Source organism: Syngnathus acus, chromosome 3 (genome assembly GCF_901709675.1).
Source record: "Syngnathus acus chromosome 3, fSynAcu1.2, whole genome shotgun sequence".
NCBI lineage: Eukaryota > Metazoa > Chordata > Actinopteri > Syngnathiformes > Syngnathidae > Syngnathus > Syngnathus acus.
The window spans coordinates 6943408-6961769 of NC_051089.1; the positions used below are offsets into that span (position 1 = coordinate 6943408).

Below are 18362 nucleotides of genomic sequence, written 5' to 3' on the forward strand. Positions count from 1 at the left end.
AACACAATTGGGTGAAAGGCTTTGAACTCATCTATATGGTTTGGGCATTAACCTATATTAGACATATGTATATGGGCAGAAACGTGACTACGAATGAATGAGTGATAAACTGCTCGTTGAGATTTATGCGTTTACAGTGTTTGTGTGTGGCCGTTCGTTCATCTGTGTGTGTGTGTGTGTGTATGTGGCTCGTTCAGCTTGCAGGGTTTGTGTGTGGCCGTTCGTTCATCCGTGTGTGTGTGTGTGTGTGTGTGTGTGTGGCTCGTTCAGCTTGCAGTGTTTGTGTGTGGCCGTTCGTTCGTTCATCCGTGTGTGTGTGTGTGTGTGTGTGTGTGTGTGTGTGTGTGTGTGTGTGTGTGTGTGTGTGTGTGTGTGTGTGTGTGTGTGTGTGTGTGTGTGTGTGTGTGTGTGTGTGTGTGTGTGTGTGTGTGTGTGTGTGTGTGTGTGTGTGTGTGTGTGTGTGTGTGTGTGTGTGTGTGTGTGTGTGTGTGTGTGTGTGTGTGTGTGTGTGGCTCGTTCAGCCATTGGTAAGTGCCAAGTTGACGAAACATGGCAGTTTTCTTTTCCTGTTTATTCTTTGAGATGATTCAGTATCAACATGGAAATGAGTCCTTCGAGAGCAAGACGGGGCAATCTTATGTTCTGTCACATATGCCCCAGGCCAAGTGATGTTGAGTAATATCTTTGTGTATTTGCTCATAAATAATAATCAGTGTTTAATGTACCTTATGTTTGTGTCCTCTCACATTACTGCGTTTCGTTAACAAGCTTTATTGTGAAGGACGTTTTCATCACTCACTTGACACATTTGTGAGTGTCGAAACAATTGAGCCACTTATAGATAAAACAAACAAAACACTCCACTTGTATTTTGGTCTTATTGCTTTGACTCTGAGTCCCTTGTTGAAGCTGACCCTTTCTTTTGAATAAACAGAAATAATACACACAAAAAAAAGCCAAAGTGATAATATTGTCCCAAATATGTTACAGTGACATTCATTCCAGAGCTATTTCAAGAAATAAAAGCAAAATTGAAAGTTATTTATAGAGACAGCAAAAATAATGTGCTTATTTTGGAACTGCGGCCCAATTAGAATGACAGGAAGTCAACAGAAATGATAGCGGAGAAAGAGCAAGTCATTAACGATGATTAAAATAAAAAAGCTTTGTTGTGGCTCAGCGACAGCATACAAGAAGGATGGCTTAATGATGATTTGTTTTGTTGTTTATGGGTATGTTAGTATGTCTTTGGGGGGAAGAGAAAGCAATGATTAAGTCATAAATACTTTATCGGAGCATTATTAGAGCGCTCACACATGCCACACACAACCGCTCGTCGTGTCTAATGGCCTTTGTAGTGTTTGTCAAATTGACAGGAAGTAGGTCTGCTTCCCAGTTCCAGTCCCATTAAAGACATAAAACATCCACCCGCGAGTTCTTTGAACAGACATGACAGAAGCGAGCAAAGAGACATGAGACGACTCTCTATCGCTTCTCAGCACCCCCAACCCACATCTAGTTACTACTTAGAAGTGGGACACCCATATGCGGCTCCCGAACGTCAATAACGCGATGTTGATCCGCTCATTTACCGCTGCGTGAATACTTTTTCGTAATGCATCTAATTGGAGAAAACAAGCTAAAACCACCCTTTGGGGAGTAGTGACGAATGCTTTAAAGGTTTACAAAATATCGAACGACAGACTTGTAAGATTAGATTTATGTTCCAGAACAGCCTGAGTATACTTGTAAGCACATTTAAGCTCTCTTTCCATTAATCAGTACAGTACAGTTCAGCTAAATAACAAACATATTTTGCATTTTTTTCAGCTGATCACTGAATTGAGGTTTTTGTGAAAGTTTGATTTCTGAATTGTGGGCCCTGAAGAGCGCTTGACTTCCATGATGTTCCACATAGTACAAATTGAAACTCAACTTCAAAGATGTGTCATTACTGCTTTAAAAAACGTCGACTGACAATTTTCAGAACCTGCTGAATAAGGTCAAAAAAGGTATCAAATGCAAGGAAATGTGACATTTAGTATTTTCTTCCCCCTCAGTGCGTGACATTTTCGAGCCGGAATGCCCCCACTTCTCCCATTTTCCACTCCACGGGCTTCTCACCACACCCTTCACTTCGTTATTCATCTGTCCTTCTTCCGTCTCGCATCCATCATTTTTTCACCTAGTATTAAGAGCACATATATTTCGTGTGCCGGACACAGCAATGCGTTCCAGACACAATGCGGGATAGTGAAGGCACTCTGTAATGATGTCTATTGTGAACAGCAACTCAAATTCTACCAGGCACATCAATGCGCAATGAAAACCTGCTGCTATGAATGTGCGCTTTATTGTTTTCTCGGGGATCCTTTTATTTCATTGTAAACAATGTACATACATATATTGAGTTAAGATGGACTGATAAGAGCCCCCCCAGATGTCTCATAGAGGATCCTCTCCACTGTTGTCAATCCTTACAAAGTCACACTAGAAGCTTGTAAGTGTTTTTATTAATACTGAGGTGGATGGGTAAATGGATCAGCTGCAAGTGTTGGGAAAATAATGTCAACGGCCAAGTTTTAGAAATGTCCTATTTTATCAAGATATTCATCGCCAGCTTTGATTGGCTGCAATTAAATTTACGATATGTTGATGATTGTGGTTGGCAGCACTTAATTTCTTGGCCCTCCTCTTTACAGACTCCTTGCCCGCAATCAGTTCTGCACCTCGGATTTTGCTTTGTATTCAAGATTATGGTTGATTGATCAGCAGATGTAGTGTTTTCTTGAACTGATTTCCTTGAAGTTAAAAAAAAATACCAGCATAAAATTTTCATTTTTTTTTTTTATCTGCATATAACATTTGGCAAGTCAAACCCAATAAAGGGTTTGGAGGTGCCAAAGTCTGTTTGAAAATGATCAAAACAAACCATGAAAAGAAGGTTTCGTTTCCTGAAGCAATTTAGTCGAATCTTGTTCCTTTTCTTTATCTTCTTGTTTCACCCTGTTTTTGTCCTTCAGGTGACGTGTAATTGTTTCACCATAAGTGACGGAGAGCTGCAAGAGATTGGAGTTGGGTTGTATCCCAGGTAACACACACACACACACACACGCATGCACAAAGGGCCTCATGTGTAGAATGCCTAACTAACTAGCTTCGGCTCCAATATATATGTAACTCCTAATTTTCTTAGCGCTGACTTTCGTATCACACACAAAACATTAGCATCAAATTCAAATGCATTCTGAAGTTAGCGGCCAATTGACAGAAACCAAAACGACCCCTCATACCCTTTCCCCACTCGCTTGCGGATGCACCCATAGGCCCATTTTCTTGACAGTCTTTTGAAGTCCACATAACTGAGGATATAGCGTTATTCTCCCTCTGAGGAGAAAAGTTGAAAACTTGACAGCTTGTGTTGAGGGTTAAGGACACATGGAGATCTACTCGAGGTTGGACTCCAACTGCTGTGACTCAACACACAGCAAGGGGCGACACGTTGTAATCCCAGTATCAAGACGAAGGAATTGGCCCTCTCTGGCATGTTGGAGCTTCTACACACACACGCGCACACACACACTGCAGGTATCCCAGCCAGATTATCTGGCCAGTGTTGAGATGTCAGATGGTCACAGTAGTTTTATCACAGCTCAGCCAAACCGTGTGTCGGTGTGTGTGTGTGCGTTGTCCATTAAAGATGGGCCTGTTGTCGGGATGGTCCCCTGCCTATTCATATTTTGTGTTGCCTAGCAACCATGGTTTCACCCAGGAAAGAAGGATTACATGGGTAAGGCTCTGTTCATTATTCCTGTCCTATAGTGTACCCCCAAAGAGTGAGTTTCAAGTGATCACACTATGGACCCGAAAGACAGAGCACACTACTCACAGTACTCTGAATTTAACTTATTACATCATTCTCTGAACCAGATAATAGCACGCTAACTCATTTACTGTCCATCCAATATGTTACTCCAGGAACCTCACAAAAAAAAATCATACAATCCCATCTTTTTTCATAGCCTGCTACTAAATGGGCTGACAAAAATAAAAAAATCTTGCTCCGTAAAGGTCTGTATCTTGTACTCGTTGAATGCTTTTATGTCAAATTGTTACAGACATGTTTAAATATCATAAACAGTGTGTCCAAATTTAACCTTTGATATCTTTAACCTTTAAATATCAGGCAAGAGTTCTGATAAACAAAAAGTGGCATTTAGTGTGCAGCTGTATCGTAATAGTAAACTAGCTCTTGAAAATATTTCTCAGGAAGCCTTTTTTTATGTTTAGCTATGTGGCCACCATGTTAAGCAACAGTTAGTTTCGAGGAGTGCCAGCACACACTGGTAATGCTCGTTGTCGTTTAGTTCATTCATCTAATTAGTATGCTAAGGAGATGCCGCTTAATCAGATAAAAGCATTGTGTGGATGCCTTGATTCCTAGTTGATATTCAACCTGGATCGCCACTATTGTAGGTTGTAGAACAAAGCCAGCAGGTTGCAGATGGCTTTACAAAGCTACACACACAAACACACAAACACACATACATGCAAGGAATACAATAATGAGAGCAATAATCAAGGGGATCATAAACACAAAGGTCTTCAATGTTTTTCTTGTCTTGTGGGTAGAAGATGCCTCTTCACATTTCTGGCTTACCTATCTGTACTTTACATTATTTTGTTACATGTTTCAAATTCACTCTGCGTAATATTTATTCCAGTCATCCGATAATCAGTTTACTGACAGCATAAAAAAAAAGCAGTGGAAAAAAACTCCTTAGGAAGTCAATCAAGTGGTGTTTTTTTTTTGTTGACACTGTTTTGAAATGTGACTATGCATATGGGAAATAAGCTTTTGTTTTGACAGAAATGGAGTAAATGTCTCTTGGCTTGCTTGTGTGCACTAGTAGCAACTTCGAATAGACAGATTGAAAAATAAAGAGTGACATTCGTCATGTTGGAAGCATAGCGCTCATCTTGACCCAAATGTGTATTTGTCTGCATTTCATCAACTCGTTCATTGACTTTATGGATCATTTGAGCCTTCAGTCTTGTGCCATCTATCAGAATCATGGACCAAGAAGTGCATCCATAAATGCCTGAAAACAATTTATAGTTTGTTTTTTTAGTGGAAACAATTAAAGGAGGTCCATCTTTCCTAACATTGTCTAAATGAGCAGTTGCTTCCTCAGCATAGTGAATTTAGTGACATGATGACTGCAAACGGGCTAAAATGGCTAATAAAACTGGGGCAGCTTGTCACAGAAGTGGAAATGGATAGCCTACATTAAAGGTCAGTCCACTTTTATTGAGACTGGCCCTCATACTGGACATTTATACAACCAATAAATGGACTTAACTTTACACTCACCACGCTGCTACAGTCACAACTACTTAGAGTTGCCCAGTGGCACCATCCTCTCGTTCCTGTTGAAAAAAAAAGACATAGGAAAACAAACTTTGTTTATTTTATACTGAAGATGCAAAGACAGATATGTGATTCTCACTAGCACATGGCTTATCTCCTATTCCCCCTCAAACCATCTCTCCTCACTCTTCACATCCCCCCTCCCACGTCATGATGTCATCTCAGTTTATCGCTGCTTAACCACGACTGCAGGCCAAATTGTGTGATGGTGTTTGAAGGAACGAAGCTACACCTGAGAGCTGTTCGGGATATCAAACCGGCAGAGGAGGTACTGAGTGCACAAGAGCACAAAAATACTCCACAGAGTCACTGAGCTCTGGAATGAAGGAAATATCTGCACAATGTTGAATTGAATGTTTTTGTTTTCTGTGTTTAGCTAACAATTAGTTACATAGAGACGCTGTCATTGACGGAAGAACGTAATAAACAGCTGGAGGACCAATATCATTTCACATGCCACTGCCAGAAATGTGACTCTCAAGACACAGTAAGACTTTAAAATATTCAACTGTGGATTGAATTTTGCGCTATCACTAACTGTTAGTTTTAAATTGGCCCAATCATCCCAAAAGCACGATGTTCTTTGTTGTGTTTGGGCCAGAAATCCCCCTTCGAATGAAGTCCAAAATGTTCCACCATCTTGGATATGTAAACTGTTTAGAAAAGAAAAGAAAAAAAAACACCCACTAGCTATGTTACTCTTACCCGAGCGTATCAGAGCAGAACACTCTCATTTTATGGTGTCTCCTGCTTGCTTCCTCTCTGTCACACTCGCTGGCCATCTGCCTTCTCTTCTGACTGACTGCCTTCTGGGAAAAAATGACCAAAAAGCTTTCACCTGCCCTTTTCTTTTTCATCTGTCTGATCCCCTCCTTGGATTATAGTGTCTCGCCATCTCATTCTTACCCTGACTTGCGCTATCATCCATTGTATTGTCATGCAACATGCATGCACTTTAAAGTATCTTCCATGCGCCCACGTGCACCCTCAGACTTTATTTAACCCGCCTTTGTTCTGCCCGCGACGGTACATAACGGCTTTTTGTCACGCCGCCGCTCTCTTTAATCTTCCGATGATGATGGCGGGCTGCTGGATTGTGACCCAGAGTTGACATCGAACCTTGTGTGTATGCTCAAGGTGCTTTTGTGTGCACACATAAAATACTGTAACCCACAGTGCTTATAAAATAGCTTTTTGCAGTTTTATGATATTGGTGCAAGCTTTCAAGGTTTCAGACGAGTGAAAGCAACCTTTGACGTCCTTGCGTCTCCGCCAACGTGCCACTGATTGTGTTGAAAAAGAAAAATTGGGTTAGCCTTGGCAGTTGCTAACAGATATTTGTCCTCCTTGAGGATGAATTTGAAGTTTTTGCTTGTTCATGGCCTGTTGGCTAGTTTGTCTTAAGTTACATATTCTTTTGACAAACTCCAAAGCTTGCCTTTTGCATGACTAGATTGCTCACAAATACTTAGATCTCTTGGCTTACATATTCTTCAATGTTTGATCCACTTAATGCTTTATAAAAAGTCATCCTGCAAGAGTTTTGTTTCCTCTCTTTTCCAGGACAGACTCATGCAGTCTGGTGAACAGACAACATGGCTAAAGTTGAAGGAGGCTTTACCCAAATTAGAAGAAATGAAGGCAGCCTCAGGTATCTTTTAGCACGATGATGTTAATTCATTAACAGTTCCTTTCGGTTAAATTCGGCTCCTCTTAAATCCAAGCATTCCAATCCAGTAGCAATAGTTTCTTTCTCAAATAATTCTTCAGATTGGCAAAGCCTTCGAGAGAGTTGTACACGTCTTTTATCAACCGAGGGTGCTGACGTGCCTGATGAAAACCTCTACAAGCTCCGATTGACCGATATGGCTCTGGATTGTGCCGTTCACCTCGCTCAATGGGAAGAAGCCACAAAACACGGGGAGAGGACACTTCCAGTTTACAGGTGAGAAGAAGCGCAGTGTTTATATATGTTATGAGATTTTTTGTTTTGCCACAGCAGTGCCAAACAACAAAAATGTTCACCTAAAAAAATATTTTTGTTTTATGTACTGGAGATCTTGCGTTGGAGAGAGAAATACTTGGTTGTGGTGGCTCATGATGCATTGAAGTCAAGCAAATAATTCAGTTTCTTATCTGTGGTTATCATCACATATTTTCTCTTCTTTGTATCACTGGTACATTGTTGTGGTAGCGTCACAAAAAAAACACAAAAGCCAAAGAAAAAGAAAATCTCAACATCCCAAGTGAGAAAGATCTTAAAATAGGAGCTGGAACGAAAACGAGTTGGAAAGTGTGTGTTGTGACGGTCTTTAAACTTGACTTTTTATCTGTGCTGCTCCAGTTGCTGCAGCAACTCAACGTCTCTCTCCATCTTCCATCCTTCCCACATTCTGTGTTCCTTTCTTCCATTTTGACTTTTTCCACCATTTTCACTTTAGAATTTAGAGGCATTGTTCTGCTACAGAATATCTCCACAGTACAAATATTTTCTCGCTTTAAACGGGGAGCCTTGTGTCCATATTTCACATGATACCATGTTTTCTATTTGGTTTTATACTTGGAAGACAATATTGCGCAAACAATGTGGCAACGGAGCGAATATCATGCAAATGTATTCCATTTGGTCTTTTGCAAGAATGAATGTACGTCGTTGCTCATTTAAATTAAAGCTGCATTCATTATAGTTTTGGCCAGAGTACAAAACACAATTAGGCAGACTATAACTAATCTCTCCTCCGCATTTGCATTCACAAAGATAATCCTTGCTTTCCTCTCACAAACATCTCGAGAATCCTATTTTCCACTGGATTTCCCTGGAAATGCATGCGTGCCTCCTTCCACAAGTGTCAACGTCTACTCGGTGCCCTCTTCTCATTCTCGTAGCCCAGAGCTGTGGCCTTCTAACGAGCTGCCTTCCACATAAACCTATTTACTCCCCGGGGAGGAAAATAAAGGAGGGGAACCCTAATGAAATAATTGTAATCACTGCCAGTGTGTGCATACAAAGATGAAACATAATTGGAGTTGCTTCTGCATGTGTGTTTATTTGCTCGACGTGGCCGCTTGACTCGCCGTCTCGCTAATTAAATCAATATTGTAACTTGTTATTATTCATTCAGCAGTAAGACCGATTTAGTCTTTGAACTTCCTGTTTAATGATGGCGTTCCTAACAGGGACAGGGAGGAATTTGGTAATTGCTTGGCTCTGCGATTATCAGCTAGTTAGCCTTGAAGGTAAAAACATTTGGCTTGTTTGTGAAATTAATTTAAAACTGTGTTGCAGTATTCAATTATAGAGCATTTACTCTCATGTTATTTAATTATTATTAATTACGACATAAAAACACGTCACTTGGTGGGTTTGACTTTATTTCACAAGCAAAGGATTCAGATGAAAGTTGCCCGCAATGTCGACTCTTAACAGTGTCACCAAGCTCCTGTAAGGTGCCCATGACCTGACACAATATTGTCAAAGGGCTTCTCTTGACCTACAAAAGAATTCTGCCAATATCCAGTTTGCTTGTGTGTGCACTGTTGTTGTTCAGCCTCATATTCTTTAGAATCCCATTCAAGCTGCTGCACTGAATTCACACCCGCAGCTATAGCGGAGATTGAGCCGACCCTAGGGAGGGTTTTTACTCTCACTCGACTTCATCTGGAGCATTTTCTTGCGGCTTTAGCGAGGTTACATCGAATCATTTGGCATGGATAATCAAGACAGTGCCTGGTCGGGGGACAGAGGAGGAAATGGAAGGGAAGGCTTATGAGGGAAGACTGCAGGAGAGGGGAGAAGGCAGAGTGTCACCCACTTTAATCCCTGCAACTAGCTGCACGAATTCAAATGAAAAGGAGGCGAGCAGGGAGCATGATAGTAGAGAAAAAAATAGAGGACAAATACTCAGGCTCAAAAAATGTTCCTGCATTAAGGCTGGTGTGTATAAATTATGAAACCACAATTTCCCTTTATATATCATGATTCAATTATTTATGCACAGTTGTACTGTACATGTGTGTTGGTGTGAACAAACGGATCTGGGCTGTGTTTGACACCATTAAACAAATTCAAATTAATTCCCAGGTAAACAAGCCAAATCTTGCATTGTGCATGCTCGCCATCTTTCACGTGTTCAAAGTGAATGCTAACAGTATGCAAATTCTTCTGTTGCAGCTGTTCAGAAATAAATCCATGAGAGATGCAAAAAATGTCAACTATATGGCTAAAAGAATTAACAATTGTAGACTATAATTTCTTGTTGCAGCTTCTCAAGGTCATATTTGCTTTCATCCAATTCGCTCTTCTTGCCTTGAAGACTTTACTACCCTGATCCCCATCCCGTCCACGGAGTCCAGCTAATGAGAGTTGCAAAGCTGCAGCATTATTTGGAGCGCATTCAAGATGCACTGGACACTTTCAAACAGGTTTGTACGACAACTGTAGATTAAAAAAAAAAAATCCCCCCCGTAAAGGTTTGTAGTAAGTTTTTAGTTCATCCTGACATTTCACCCAAAAGTCAAATCGCCCTGACCTTTAGTTTGTTTTGAAAATGACTAACTGAAAGTGTTTTCTTATCTGTCCACCAGGCCTTTGAAATCCTCAAGATCACCCATGGGATTGATCACCGCTTGGTGACTGATTTGTTGGTCAAGATGGAAGAATGTCGCTTAGAGATGAATCGATAAATCAACTTGATGATGTAATTCAAGGCAAGCTGTAAAAAGTTTCTCTTTCTTTGAACATCTGGATGTCATGAGGGCTCCAAGTTTGTTTGCAAAACCTGACAACAAATACAGTTCAAGTCCGTTTGTATGAGATTCTTGTCTCTTGTTTCTAATCTCTAGATTCCATTGCGGTGAGTTTGTTTGGCGTGTGTATGTGTGTTTATAGCAAAGGCAGCTTCTCAAAACATCCATCCTCCCCTCACCACATATCCATCACACACTTCCCATGATAATCCCTGTTATTGTGTGGGTTATTCTGTCAGTGTGCGTTAAGGCTGAAGAGTGTCTGTGATGGAATGTGGCAATGTGGTCATGCTTCACACACACGCGCACACGCACACACACACACACACACACACACACACACGGTTGTCTCTTTGTTAAAAGGATGACAACATTTCCTCTGGGAGCGTAAAGTGTGTGTTTATGGGTTATGGGAGGATTACTGTGACATTGTCTGCTTTCACAAATAAAAGGTTTTGCATTTCTGACACTTTTCGCTATCTACATAGAAAAGACTTGTCGATTAGTCAGCTGTGAATAACTGGCACTTTACCACAGTTGTTCAGATTATTATTTTCCAATAGTATATGAAGCAAGAGCTATATCAGTCCAATTACCCTTATCAGTTACGAATAAGCATTTAATAAAAAGGATTACAGTATTTCATTAGGTTGCAGTTTCCAGTTCTATATTTTAATATTTGGCTTATCCTATTCAGCAAATATAACAGCTGCTTGAAGGATTAACTGTAATTTTCAAAAATAAAGCCCTCAAGATTTTTTTAAGAATCGTTGGACGATTGCCTTTTAAAATGTATTCAATAAAAGCATTGAATAGTAATAATGCTTGAGGTAGACTTTATAAAATACAAAATTCTGACCCTAAAGACAGCCCAACAATAGAAACGTCACACCACATCTCCCTCCATGTCTCTTTTTAGTGGTTATTGTTTCCTCTTTCTCCCATCAACTAGCACAGGCCATTAAACCAGATTTACTGTCGTCACTCTCACAGCCTGTCACTTTTCCCTCTCTCATTCCCCCAACACTTCAAATTATATTCATAACCTCTCTTTGTCTAACTGTTGCTCTAACATTAAAATTCTGCAGCATCGAACACAAAAACACTTTTATGAAGTGATTCTTTTGCGTGCTATTAGAGAGAGCCAGCACACCACTTTGAGACTTTTTTTTTTTTTTTTTTGAGGATTTGCTATGCTTTTGCGTAACGCTGGTAGATTGTTTAGCATAGTTGAATTTTTCCAAGAAAGCAAACACACGTTAAATTTTTGAATACATTCCTTTATTTACATTCGGCCATCTTTTTTGTCCATCAGAACGCTGTGTCAAAAGACAGTTCCAGCCTTGAATCATGCACAGAGAATATCACACTTGATGCGCTTCTGAATTTTCACACTGATCTCCATTTTTTATGACATTGTTAGCTCATCTGTTCTGCAGATTGGCACTTATGACTGGAAAAAAACAAAGAAAAAAAACAGACTTGAAACAAATAAGTTGTCTTGTTTTTAGACATGTAACGATATGATAAGTCTCACATCCACAAACATAAGACACATTTTTTTGGCCATTTACCCACCTCGAGAAGGGGATTTCCATAACATTACCATTTATCACACCAGGCTGGTTTGTGTAAATAATGTTACATACACTAAGATTTATTTAACTATTTTCCATATTTTCAGTGTAGTCTTCAACCATGGCCAAAAGGAATAATAGGCGAGTATAAATGTGATATGTGCACAATATATACAGTTGAACCTCAAATTATTTATACCCTGGACATGTTTTGACTGGAAATGACAGGGGAACATGGCAAATGACCGTTAAACATTAAACATATTGTACGTTTCCATCGGGGGTTTTTTTCAACGATTTGTTTTACCCTAAGGATCATCTTAACATCTAGCCAAATTGGACTAATTTTGAACATGGAATGTTTTCCAAACTGAATTAAAAAAAAAAATGAGAATAGCATATAATTTCAATTATTATTTCAATAACATTTTACCATCAGTTGACTTCATTGTATAATTTTTTAGCTTAAAGACCCACTTTAACAGTAAGTATGGCCAGTGAATGAATCATTTTGGGCATTAACATCATATTTAGTATATTTAGTGTGTTTGGCAACATATATACAGTTATCTTTTTTTTTTATCCTAAATGCATAGTAACCTTTAAACATCGTAAGGCTTAAATAAATACACATCAATAGCTGAAATAAATAGACTTTGATCCACTATGAGAAAGAAAATAAGAAACATTCTGATGTTGTACTCTCTGTATAAACACATTGAAAGGCCAGTTTATCAAACATACATTAGCGTTTTTGCTGTTCCCAGGAGATTACCTCCAGTCTGCCTCTGCATGTGGAGATAAATGACTTTCACTTAAGTCAGCCAGCCATGAAAAGGTCCAAAACCTCACACAGTTTATATCCTGCTACTCTGTTACATTATCTCCTCCAATTTGGCATACATTGAACACTGAGAAACAAATTGCTCAGGAGAAGGAGGAGGGGTAGTGAAGCATCGAAGCTGCTGTAGTGATGTTCAAGATTTTTTTTTAAAGGTTATTTCTGACACAAATCACTCTTTCATAAATTTATATTTGTACAAACATTTAGAGCAGAAACATCTCAAGCACCATAGAGAAGAATATAAAATCATGTAAAAGACATGGAACCCAGCAGAAATCCCCGCCTCTGAATTTTTATCCCTAACTAAAGTCCTCTTTAATTTTATTATATATGAGTACATTTTTAGAATATTTGTTTGCACTGACAGCCATAACCACTGCTACATTTTGGAGGCCATAATTCCTTATTCTAATTTCTAGACTAAAACTTGCAACTTTGTCCCGGTGATATTGTAATACTTATCTAAATAAAGGCATTGTTCAATTAGATGTAAGCTCTCTTTTCCATGGCCAATAGCTCTCAGTCCAATGTTGTGTCTCTGAGGTTTTCACATCAGTGCAAAGGCTTCATGATTCATTGCTGATCCGTGACATAACGTCGAGAAAACTGTCATCTCGAATGAACCGCAGACGCAAGACGCATAATGTCCCCAAAGTAAAGCCGAATGCGGTTAGCATCTCTACATGGTCCCATTGCCTTCCATTAGTATAAAACACACACACACTGACAAGTCATTGAGTTTCTTTACAAATAGAGCCGTACGACACGGATACAAATAACAGACAAGCGTCGATCAATGGATGCGCTGACGAGAATGAAACATTCCTGGGCTGCTTCGTGAACACGGAAAAGCCATCACATCATGAGCAGCGCAGACGTTTTGCGAGTAGAAAGTCAAGCTCAACACGCCACCAAAATAAATACAAATTTGCTTTTTCTTTAAAACACTGAAGTTCCACCACATATTTGGTTCCTTTTTAGTTTTATAAATAACCTGATTCCATTTGTTCTTTTTGTATTTTTACTTAATTTCGGTGTCTTGGCCAATGTCCTCAACATGTAAAACATCTTGTATGAGAAGTGTTTGAGTTAGAAGCTTGACGGCGTGGCGCAAAACAAACAGATTCATTTTGTCAGGTTTGTAGAGCCCTGCGGTTTTTAATATTCTGCACACGGTACAGTGTTGCCTTGAGATACGAGTGAAAATACAATTAAAGAAGTTTCAAACTTTTTAATGACTCCCAGGGGATTTACTGTCAAACTAAATATAGAACCAGCAGAATATCACAGCAGATAATGTCTTTGTCGAAAGAAAGAGACGCAAAATGAACTATGACATTGCATTTCATGGTTTTTACCATATGTACTTATAAAGTACAAGAAAATAGAGTGCTATTTTAAAAATTAGACGGAGGCTGGAACAGATTTATGGCATTTCGATATGGAAAGATGATTTAAGATACAACCTTTTTTGAGTGGCTAAGGTGGTTTTAAAGGAAGTAAATTAAAATCCCAAGGCAACACTGTTTGAGTTTAGAGACTGGTGGATTAGGCTCTATCTCACCTTCGACCATAACAAAGACAAGCACTATAGACAAAAGATGGATAAATCATAAAAGACCCCCACATATGGCTGAATCCACTTTTTTATGGCAGCTCAGGTGTACTTGGCGGGGGCCCGGCTCCCACATAACTTGAACCCACACAAAGAAGTACGTCGCATTTCCAGATGGCGATGAATCCATCAAAGATGCTCATCTTTGTATATTTTCCTATGCTAGCACCATACTGTATGTGGACAAAAGGTCAAGGAGAGTCTTGGTATTCTTGAAGTGTTAACAAGGCACTTTTTCTCATTGAGTTTATTTATCCTTCTGACTGCTGACTACTTCTTGGTCTTTTTTAATAATTGAACAAAGGGGCATGCTGTGAGCCCCAATTTCTTGTTTTGTACCTCTGTATTACAAAAAGGATGGCAATATGGGTCATTTGCCACCAGTTGGTTGTTTGAAAGCTTCTTGGTAAACTGCTTCTTCAGCTGTTTTGTCCTTCCAGATGAAGACAGGCTCTCCCAAACGGTCATTTACCTATTGTACATCTCCAATTGATTCATCCATCACTTGTCCCGCTTACCTTCACGTGGAGAAGAAGTGTAGAAGATTGGCTCAGTCCATCACAAGAACACTTCTTTCAATTATTCCAGACGAGAAGTATTTATTTGGCAGCGGTTTCTACATTGACAGAAAAGGTGTTCAGCCACCTCGCCGTGCATCTACCGATGTCTGGATGACACGTCAAAGCAAGTGATCATCATGAGGTGAGCTTTGCAGAAGTTCACTCTATTCTCCAGTTTGTCCGTCACCGTCTCCAGAGCTTCCAAATATTCCAGCGAGTCCACCTCGTAAACCTGCTGCAGCTCGACTGTATGAGGAGAAGAAAACAACTTCAGGTTCAAAGTGAGTGACTCGAATTCCTTTAACAGTAAGTATGTTGAGATCCGATGAGCGTCAAACATTTTCATGCACATCAAACCAATCAGCGATCCTCAATGAGTGTTGCATCATCGCGTTAAGTGCTACTTTGTATTGATTTGCAATGACTCTTATCAGTGGAGGCCACTGCTTATATATTTTTTTGCACCACTTCATCTTAGTAATGAGGCTTTTATGCACTTTAACCCTGCTGTAATGTCCCTCTTTATGTGATTGCACTGAGAAGCTTCTGGCAGAGTCCCGTCACGTTCTTAACATTGCCATCCTCATTCATCCAAGGAAAAGCAGCACATCCAGTTTGTGAGCCCTGACGTTGTTGCCCTCACATTGAACCCTCATGCAAAGTCATATACTGCCACATTCATCACACTTCTCTGCCCAAGTATCTAATTAAGATTCTCTATTGAGTTGTCACCCATAATGTTAGCTATGTGGTTGCTGTTAATCGCTTACAATGATGAGTGAGTTCATCATCACAATTTAAATGATCTCCTTGGAACCACTGACTCGCTGGACTGCTGCTCTTCATGTGACACTGAAGGCGATGTAGCTGATGTCAAAGCAAATTTTTCACTTCACTTGCGTGTGTTGATAAATATTCCATTAGCATGCAGCAGTGCAGCTAAATGCCACATCACCATGTTTGCTTTGAAAGCTAGGCTTCACTAATTGAGCCATGTCAGAGAGCTTTCACTGCATCTGAGGGATCTTATTGTTCAGAGAAATCAATCAGCAGAAGGGAAAACAAATTTCAAATGCATGAAATATGCCATTCAACACAGTATAGGCAGACATCATCATTAAAACCGTGTGAGAAACTTACACTCGGTGGTCCATGTTTGAGGCTCCAGCATCAGGTGCTGTTTGGTTTGTTCCAGCTCTTTCTTCAAGCACTGGTATTTGGCTCGCACCTCGCTGATGCGCTGCTGACGGTGCTCCAGAAGGCGAAGCTTGCCACTGACGTAAACCTGATAAACACACAGCCACAAAATGAGTGCACAATCTATTCAAGTACTCACATACTTTTTCACAAACCCCTCAAGAGCTCTGTTGTCTACTGGGTGGCACCGAGCAGCCAAACAGGCACAGCTGAAATTTAAGTGCTTCTCAGAAGAAACCTACAGAGAAATCTAATTTCATGCTTTCCTTTCTGTGAAACACTGCCATCATTTCATGTCAGATTAATGTGTGGCAGCTAAACCCTCAACTATAAATTGTATTTGGATTCAGTGTGGCGCATTTGCTTAAAAAAACAAATAGCCTATATTACGTTCAAATATTGTTTGTATATAATTGATGTCGTTTTTCGTCCCACCTTGGTCTCCACCTTGTCCTTCCTCCTCTGCAGGCGCTCGACGTCATCGATCTCGTACACCTTGATCTCAAAGGCCTCCGTTGTGGCGGCTCCCGGACCTCGTAAGTTTGCAGAGGCGGGCGGCCCCAGTGGTCCGTCCACCCAACATGCCCCCGGGCTGGAGGAGGAGGAAGAAGAGGACGTGGCAGCCTGTTTGGCCGAGCGGTGAGGAGACGTGGAGGAGTCCAAGGTCAGTGCCGGAATCAGACGGCGACGCTGGAGACCTAAATATATTTAGAAAAATGTCAAAGATACCTTGGAGCAGACTTTCTTGACAGTGAGCAAGCTTTCCAAAATGCCAACAAATCCACCTGCCAGGAGGTGATTCTGCACGCCAGTAGCACAACGAAAAGGTTATTCCAATTTATATCGATAATGAGACGCGCACTTTGCTGAGCTGCCTGTGTCAAAGCTGATTTGACGCACATATCCATTGTCATGCTCAAGCAGTGGCCTGTGATTTGGCAGCCATAATAAAGGCTCCTGCGTAATGTGCTCGTGAATGTAGATTCATTATAGCCAGCAGCAGCAGTTCCCCTCTACCATTTCACACATGATTGGTCCAGGTCACCTTTCCTACCTGACTCCTTGTGCAAGCATATTTCCTGAACACACTCACACACACACATTTTATTTCTACTTTCACTGCTTTTGACACCCCTAAGACTACACTTTGTCACTTTTTGGACTTTTACGGCTTTCAATCGATGGTCTGAAGTACTGGTCGCAAGTGCAATTCTTTGTGCTGTTGGAATTGCTGAGTGAGCATGTTAGCGTTGCTCTTAAGAGGATGCAAAAAGTAAGACTGATACATTTGAGAGGTTAGAAAATACTGATTATACAAAATAGTTGTACTTTAGCAAGGGACAAATGTAAAAATATGAATGTCAATAAAAATAATAAGGGCATGTAAGTGAAGGCTTGCTTAAAAATTACAGACCTTTAGAAAGGCCAATTTCTAATCTAATAATCTTTTTGTAGATACAAAAACTAAACTCTAAGGGGGCATGTTTGCACACTACCAAATTTCATATTCTTTTTTTTTTTTTTTCACAATTCTGCTAACAAGCAGTCAAAGACCTCACCTCCTAAGTATCCAGTATTGCTCCTGCTTTTCTTGTTGCTCTTGGAGCTGCGTCTGGAAGAGGTGGTGGCTGAGCTGTGCTCACTGAGCGAGTCTTGAGCCGAGGAAGTACTTCCTGTGTTCTCGCTGCTGTCTCTTAGCATGCTCTCGTAGCCGCTGCTGCCTCCGCTGTGGTAGAACAAGGCCGTCTTCCCCATGGCCGGGGGCAGTTCGCCACTCAGTACGCTGCTGTTAGATGCCAAAATAAGACCCGTTTTTAGAAAATAGCATATATATAAAAAGAAAAAGTTGACCCCGCCAATGCACTCTGAACTCAAGGTGAAAGGTCTTTAACACGAAGTTCAGTATGACTGCACAGATACCTGTTGTCGCTGGCATGGCCACTGCTGCATCGATGCGGTTTTCTCGGAGCAGTGATCTTGCTGTAGGGAGATGGAAGGCTTTGGACTGCTGGTGCTCTTTCCTCCACTGTGCCTCCTCCAGCAATACCGCCCGCTACCAGTGCCCCGCCACTGCCATGTCACAAAACATTGTCAGTTCGATCTTTCTATTGCTACTCAAGAGAAAATCTTTGATAGGTTAAAACTGGCCAACCTTGCCCCTCCAGTGACTTTTTCCTCTGCTGGATCAGCACCTCCTCCCTGGGCATGATTCCTGGAACGTGAACCGCCACTTCCTTGGAGAAGCTCTGAGATACGGCCGTTGACAGCCCGCAGGGGAAGCTTGGCAGCCAAACTTCCTCCTCGACTGCGGCTCAGAGACTGCGTAGACCACGATGCAGGAGAGGGTCCCTGCTGCTGCACAGGAACTTGAATGCTGCTTTGTGGCTGTGGA

The 18362-nt window shown here is 40.7% G+C and overlaps 2 protein-coding genes across 6 annotated transcripts in view; one reads left to right on the forward strand and one right to left on the reverse strand.

The window, feature by feature from the left end:
• The window catches only part of smyd3 (SET and MYND domain containing 3), a 33037-nt gene extending 21020 nt beyond the window's left edge, over positions 1-12017 (forward strand). The window contains exons 6-12 of the mRNA XM_037248265.1: positions 3024-3091; positions 5597-5699; positions 5808-5918; positions 6995-7082; positions 7202-7376; positions 9745-9853; positions 10016-12017. Coding sequence (XP_037104160.1) covers positions 3024-3091; positions 5597-5699; positions 5808-5918; positions 6995-7082; positions 7202-7376; positions 9745-9853; positions 10016-10114 — 753 coding nt within the window. The 3' untranslated portion in view covers positions 10115-12017. The remainder of the gene's footprint in view (positions 1-3023; positions 3092-5596; positions 5700-5807; positions 5919-6994; positions 7083-7201; positions 7377-9744; positions 9854-10015) is intronic.
• Positions 12018-12041: 24 nt separating this feature from the next.
• The window catches only part of kif26ba (kinesin family member 26Ba), a 49700-nt gene continuing 43379 nt past the window's right edge, over positions 12042-18362 (reverse strand). For 4 of the 5 annotated variants that reach the window (XM_037248260.1, XM_037248261.1, XM_037248259.1 and 1 more), the window contains 6 exons: positions 18123-18355; positions 17891-18040; positions 17530-17756; positions 16406-16668; positions 15914-16058; positions 12042-15019 (listed from right to left, as the gene is read on the reverse strand). In XM_037248260.1, coding sequence (XP_037104155.1) covers positions 14871-15019; positions 15914-16058; positions 16406-16668; positions 17530-17756; positions 17891-18040; positions 18123-18355 — 1167 coding nt within the window. In that variant the 3' untranslated portion in view covers positions 12042-14870. Of the gene's footprint in view, positions 15020-15913; positions 16061-16396; positions 16669-17529; positions 17757-17890; positions 18041-18122; positions 18356-18362 lie in introns of all 5 variants that reach the window. The other variant, XR_005097596.1, reaches the window with a different exon arrangement.